Source organism: Vicia villosa, linkage group LG4 (assembly GCF_029867415.1).
Source record: "Vicia villosa cultivar HV-30 ecotype Madison, WI linkage group LG4, Vvil1.0, whole genome shotgun sequence".
In the NCBI taxonomy this organism is placed as follows: Eukaryota; Viridiplantae; Streptophyta; class Magnoliopsida; order Fabales; family Fabaceae; genus Vicia; species Vicia villosa.
The window spans coordinates 164,867,483-164,874,669 of NC_081183.1; the positions used below are offsets into that span (position 1 = coordinate 164,867,483).

General features: G+C 35.0%; 1 protein-coding gene across 1 annotated transcript; it reads left to right on the forward strand.

Annotated features, from left to right (window-relative positions):
• The first annotated feature begins 3,568 nt into the window (after positions 1-3,568).
• On the forward strand, positions 3,569-5,689 carry LOC131598242 (uncharacterized). Its single transcript, XM_058870861.1, has 2 exons — positions 3,569-5,287; positions 5,360-5,689. The coding sequence occupies exons 1-2, from the start codon at positions 3,569-3,571 to the stop codon at positions 5,687-5,689; spliced, it is 2,049 nt and encodes a 682-aa protein (XP_058726844.1).
• Positions 5,690-7,187: the final 1,498 nt, after the last annotated feature.

The following is a 7,187-nucleotide window of genomic DNA, read 5'->3' on the forward strand; positions in this document are numbered from 1 at the left end:
CTAAAACAAACATTCCCCAGTGTTACAAGACTAGAGCATGACACTGACACGAGTGAACTAACAGATTAGCTTTACAAGCTATCCTCACCAAGCACAACACCGTTACTCCTTAATCGGAAAATGGTCAATAGTAAGGGTGAGACATATTCACAATTAAACTATATTATGAGTTCATAAACAACAAAACATCATAAATAAATTGTTCACCCTATTGCAACATATTTTAGATTTTCAATATCCAACAAACAATTCACAATGCACAAATAACACAAGTCACATCACCACATTATAACACTGGAATTCATCCACTCATGTTATAACAATCATACATGACAATGAAATGAGACATGATGCATGTGGTACCAATCATGGGATTAACCCATCTCACCGATCCAAACACCACCGGGATATGGCTACCGCCAAATCGCTAATTCCACATAATGGGAATTATCCCCCACTGATCTAAACACCACCGGGATATAGCCATAATTATGATTACGAATGCATACAATGCATTTAGCATACTAATCATCAACAGTGATCAAGATGAACACTATCATCTCAACATAACTCACTGATATCAACACCAAATTTAGTATATGCAGGCTTTAGTGCAATCAAATAATCACACCATACATAACTCATATCAAACATAACATCAACATCACAGTTATATTATTACAACATCACCATATTCTCACATTTATCAAAATATGCACACAATGTACAAACACACCATAACAAATTAAATTGAGATTTTCAAAATAAAATCAAGTTACTGTCCATTAAACCAATTTATTAGACAGAAAACTCAATTACCTTTCCAACACTCAAAACGGAGAATAAAACGGACTTACGGTTTGAAAGATATGAATTTTCAGAATATTTTTCAAAAAGCATCAAGTGTAACCGGTAACCGTCCATGCCGTATGTAACACCCCAAATTCTACCCGAAACATTAGGGATATCATATTTACTTCATACAAATAACACATAATCAGATACACAACAATTCATTCTCAGAGGGTTACAAACGACTTATATCAGCTCTAAGGACAAACCAACTTTTACTTAATATGCAGCGTAATCATAACATTCGAATTTATAAGCAAATCATCTTTATTCAATCAGAAACAATTTTAAAACATCATAGAACTTCTCATTACTCAACTTAGAACTCAACAAATTATATATTAAATACATGAAACAACAAAATAAACATCCCCTCGAGTACTACGTATCAGAGCGACACACCAACTAGACTCGATGAAGCTACAAAGTTCCACAACTATTCTTGATACCTACCCATTTCCCATGGTAGGGGAAATGTCAGCAAAAGGTTGAGATATCTTACAATATAAAGGAATGCATGATAAATAATATAGGAGATATAGTTGTGGCCCTCCGTTTTTTCGGGCCATACCTCTGAGCGGGAGAGATACGTGAACTGACTCTTTTTTATCGCTTATGCTTTCGCATTTTTGAAAATTCACAGAGTCGCCACCGACCTTTTATTTTATCCAATTATGGAAAGGTTTATAAAAGAAACAGAAAAAAGACCTTTAAGAAATTCTGGGTAAGGGGGTAGGTTATACAAAGGGAAGGTGTTAGCACCCTTTGTATCCATGGTTATCCATGGGCTCTTAAGTTTGCTTAGCTCACTTGTTTTTCGATCACTTTTCAATTGCTTTAGAATGCTCATATGTGGTTTCAAATACTTTTGTAAATTGAATTTTGTAATGATACTTGTGCGGATGTATACAAAATGTTTGTTTGTCTTTCGAAAGATGTTTTGAAAAGAACGTTAACTTTGTAATGATCCGTGTTTGGATGTATACAAAATATTGTCTTTTTGAAAAGTTTTGTTTTGAAAATCAACAGTGTATGAGAATTATGTTTGTTTTGTTTTGAGCAAGCAAACTAGGAGGTCTACCCTGAGTTGTAAGGTCTTTATCCTTATTTCCTTTAAAAATCTATCCTTTCACCGGATATAAACAAAAGGTTCGATTTTGTACTCGAAACAGTGGAATTTTGACTTTGATTTTGAAAAGAATGAGAAGGGATTACCTTAAGAGGTGCAAGTGTGATTGTGATTGGATTCAAATATTTTATCTTTGAAGTTAGTGATCTAACGGTTCAATTTTATCTTTGACATACACGCAGTTTATATTTGCTGGAAATTAAAATGCGGAAATGTAAAGTACGGAAAGTAAATATACGCTATTACATCGATTGTGCAGGAAATGTAAACTAGCCTATTTACATGAATTTGACATCCTATACATTTATCTAGGAATTTAAATTGCAAGAAAAATAAAAGGCATGTTTTTGGATTTTTTTATGATTGATTTTAATTATAATTAATGCATGATTAATTAAATTAAAATGAGGAAAAAAAATGAAAATAGATTTAAACCTAGAAATTAAGTTTAAAATATGTACAAAATATTTGCTAATTAATTTTAAAACAAAACTGATTTTTTTGGAATTTTTGAAGTTGATTTGAAATTGATTAAGTTAATTAACACATAATTATGCAAATAATTACACAAATAATTAAAACTTAAAGAGAAAATTATTCAAAATATGTACAAAATTAGCTTATAATATATAAACAATATTTTATATAAAGAACAATTTTTTTTATGATTTTTTGATTGGTTAGAATAATTAAAAAGCAAATATATAAATATATACTAATTAATTAGGCAAAATATTGAAATTTTGAAGAAAAATAAAATATTTTTGCATCAGAAAATAATATATTATTTTAGAAGTCTAAAAATATTTTTTATGCATTTTTTGGATTTTTAAAACTATTTTTAATTAATTTTACAAAGAAAATTAAAATAGAAATAAAAAATAAAAGGATACGATCAGGTGTGGTGGATAAGTGTGGTCTATGATATGTACTGGCGTGTCAGGTGCGTTGGATGAGCTGGCTAGTGGATCTGATGGTCACCAGCATGAAGGACCATACCACGTGATGTACCTGGAAAACACAGAATCCAAGATTAATTTAAGGCTAAATACCCTTTTTGGTCCCTTAAGTATACCCTTGGGTCCATTTTGGTCCCTCAACTCTAAAAAGTTCCAAACTGATCCTTTAATTGTTCTAAAAGGTGCACGTTTATCCTTTCCGTCCAAACCGTTAGTCAAAGTCAATGATTTTACCCAGGTGTCATCCACGTGTTATTTTTGATTAATTAAATTGTGACATGGAAAATATATTTTCACTTAAGTGTAATTTTCTAAACATATTTGTGATTCTCACTTAGTAACTCAGAAATAGGAAAAAGGGGTATGTGTAAACCCTAGCGCAGCGCAGCAGCCATTTTCAATTAAGTCGAAGGTTTTCTGAGAATGAAGACAAGTTTAAGGTTTTCTGGGAACGAAGACGAAGACGAAGACACCGTTGATTTTCAGGTAACTAATTTTTGCTTTTCAGCTAACTGATTCGGTAGTTAGGGTTTAATAAAATTCATTTGTTTGCTGATTTTCATCTTCTTCTTTTTCAATTTGTATGCTCATTTCATCTTCTTCGATTCTATTTAGGGTTTAGTTTGAAATGGATGAATTTTTGAACATTACAATCCATCATAGTGGTGCGTTCACTGATGAGAAACACGATGTTTATGAAGGGGGTGAGGTTGCGAGATTGAGGGTAGATGCGGATAAGTGGAGCTTCTTTGAGTTGTTAGGTGCTATTAAGGAATTAGGTTACCCGGCCATAGACAAGATATACTATAGGGATCCTACTGAGGGTATGAATCTGTTAGTTGATGACAAAGGTGCCCTAGAGATTGCTGATCTCTACAGGGTTCACCTTAGAGTTGACATCTTTATTCAGCACGTATTGACAAACCCTGATTTTGCTGAGGTACCAGTAGATGACATACCCCTTGATGAAATACCACTTAATGAGGTTGTAGATGAGATTGTAGATGAGACTGAAGTTGTGCTTGAGGAGATGAGGAATGAAACTGAATTGCCAACTGATCATGGAAGGGATAAGGATGCAGAAGATACTGATCATGGAAGGGATAAGGATGCAGTAGATACTGATCATGGAAGGGATAAGGATGCAGAAGATACTGATCATGGAAGGGATAAGGATGCAGTAGATACTGATGATAATGGACAAAGGGTTGGGGAGGTTGATGATGGGCATAGTTCTAATACCTCTGAAGATGAAGACTTCAATTATGATAGTGCAATGGAGGTAGTATTCGATGATGACTCTGATGAGTATGAAACTGAGTTGGAAGAAGAAGTTGGTAACCTACTTGAAGATGATAATGTAGGAGAAAAAGGCAAAAAAGGTAAGGAAAAGTGGGAAGAAACCAAAAATGAATTCAAAGGCAGTGATAATGAAAGTGAGGATCTAGAAAGTGAGTGTGACAGTGATGATAGCAGTAAAGTTAAGAGAAAGAAGTTTCCAATATTCAAGGAACAAAAGGATATGTCCAACTACAAGTGGGAGGTGGGAACATATTTTACCACAAAAGATGATTTTAAAGAAGCAATTACAACTTATGCAGTCCAATCTGGAAGAGACCTAAGGTACACTAAGAATGACAAGATAAGGGTGAGGGTTAGGTGTAAAGAAGGATGTCAATGGGAAGCATATTGTGCTAAGTTGCCTAATGAGGATACTTGGCAACTAAGAAAGATAGTAGACTTTCATAATTGCAGTAGAGAGTATAATGTGAAGATGTTGAAGACTAAATGGTTGAGCAAAAGAATACAAAATTCACTTAAGACCAACCCTAGAATGAAGTTGAAAGACATAAAGGAAAAGGTTCAAAAAAAGTGGAATGTGGGGGTCAACAAGACAAAGGCTATAAGAGCTAGGTTTGCAGCTAGAGACATGGTTGATGGATCTTTCCTTGGGGATTATACAAGGATTTATGACTACTGCCATGAGTTGTTAAGAGCAAACCCAGGTTCAACTGTGAAATTGAATGTTCAACCAGCTCAAGAAGGTTCTGATGATCATAGGATTCACTTCAGAAGGCTGTACATTTGTTTTGCTGCTTGTAAGGAAAGTTTCAAATTAAGCAGGCATTTCATTGGGCTTGATGGATGTTTCTTGAAAGGACTTTGTGGAGGTCAAATCCTTGCAGCCATTGGTAGAGATCCAAATGATCAAATGTTACCCATAGCATTTGCAGTGGTGGAGAGTGAAAACAAGGATAGCTGGACATGGTTCTTGGAGTTGCTTATTGCTGACCTTGGTGGAAAGGAAGAGTGCCTGACATACACATTTATTAGTGATCAACAAAAGGTATGATTCATATTGCATTTACATTTTGCATTTACATTTTGCTTATACACCTTTCTTATACACTTTGCATAGGGATTATTGCCTGCAATGGAAGAGCTTCTGCCTAGGGTAGAACAAAGATTTTGTGTCAGACATTTATACAACAACTTTAGGAAGAGGTATCCTGGAAAAAAACTTAAAGAAATTATCTGGAAAGCTGCCAAGTCTACTTATTACCAGGCTTGGGAAAGGGAGATGAAGGTAATGAAGGATGTGAATGTGGAAGCTTACAAGCACATGATGAGCACCCCTCCAAGATTTTGGAGTAGATCATACTTCAAGACACATAACAAGTGTGATGCTGTTCTGAATCGTCAGAGGCTTTCAATAGTGTCATATTGGATTCTAGGTCCAAACCATTGATAACCATGGTAGAGGAAATCAGAACATATATGATGGAGAGGTGGGCTACAAACAGGTTGAGGTTTGAAAGGCTAGCAGATGAAGAAGTGCTACCAAACATTAGAAGGAAGATTGAGAAAACAGACTCATACACAAACATGTGGCTAGTCAGGTATAGAACAATTCTGATCTAAACTCATTAGATTTAAACTCATTATTCTGTGTATTGTATTTAAACTCATTAGAACATTTTTGTTTATTGTTTTTAAACTCAATGGAACAGTTCTGATTATTGTATGTATTGTTAGGATGTCTGATGAGCATATCTTTGAAGTGAGGCATCTTGAAAATTCTGCAGAAAAGTTCACAGTCAACTTGAAGGATAGAGTTTGTTCATGCAGAAGATGGGAGCTGACAGGCTTACCTTGTGTGCATTCACTTTCAGCCATGAAGAGTAGGAATCATAAGGTTGATGACTACATACCTGATTATTATAGAAAGTCAAGATATGTAGAGGTCTATAAACCTGTTATTTTTCCAGTTAATGGCTCCAATCTTTGGGTAAGAACAGAGTACCCTGATGTCCTGCCCCCAAAATATAGGAAAATGCCTGGAAGGCCTAAAAAGAGAAGGAATTTAGAGCAAGGTGAAATTGACGGGTCTGATAGAAAAATGAGAAGGACTGGATTTATTGTTTCATGCAGCAGGTGTAAAAAACCAGGTCACAACAAGCTTACATGTAAGGTTCCTTCAACTACTCAAGCTTCCCAATCAGTTTCTGCCCAAGCTTCCCAATCAGTTGCTGCCCCAACTTTCCAACCGATCACTGCCCAAGCATCTCAAGCAACACCTCAAGCATTTCCTAATCAAGCTTCCCAGCCAGTCACTGCCCAAGCATCTCAAGCATCTCAAGCAAAGTCCAAGAAAGTCCCTTCAAAATCAAAGAAGTTGTCGGTCAGGAGGCCAGCTACCCCTTTCATACCACCTGGTCCTACAACAAGATTGAATGCAGCCAGAACAGCTGTAGGCCCAACAACAAGAAGGACAACTCCTACCAAGAGAGCCACCCCAAGCTGGAAAATTTAGTTTATGTTTTGAACAACTACTGTTATGTTATGAATTAGCACTCTTAAGCATCTTTTATGTAGCATCTTTTTGGACAACTACTGTTAGTTTTTTGGACAAGCATATGTTAATTATTTAGCATATTTTATGTTATGAAACTGATGTAACTACTGTTAGTGTTTTGACAACTTATGTTGGTGTTAAGCAACAATGTCAATCCTTATGTTAAACCTTATGGTTGTTGCAGTTATTAAGCTTGAGATGTAAACATAACAAAAATGGGAAACTCATAATTTAAACACTTAAATCAACCTTTAAATGAAATTGACCCAAAAATGGGAAACTCATAATGTATACATCTGTTACAAACTTTTTTTAACACAAACCCAAAGTGTAGCATCTGAACTAACATCAACCTATGTTAAACTGGTTGACCTTCATACAACATCCTAAC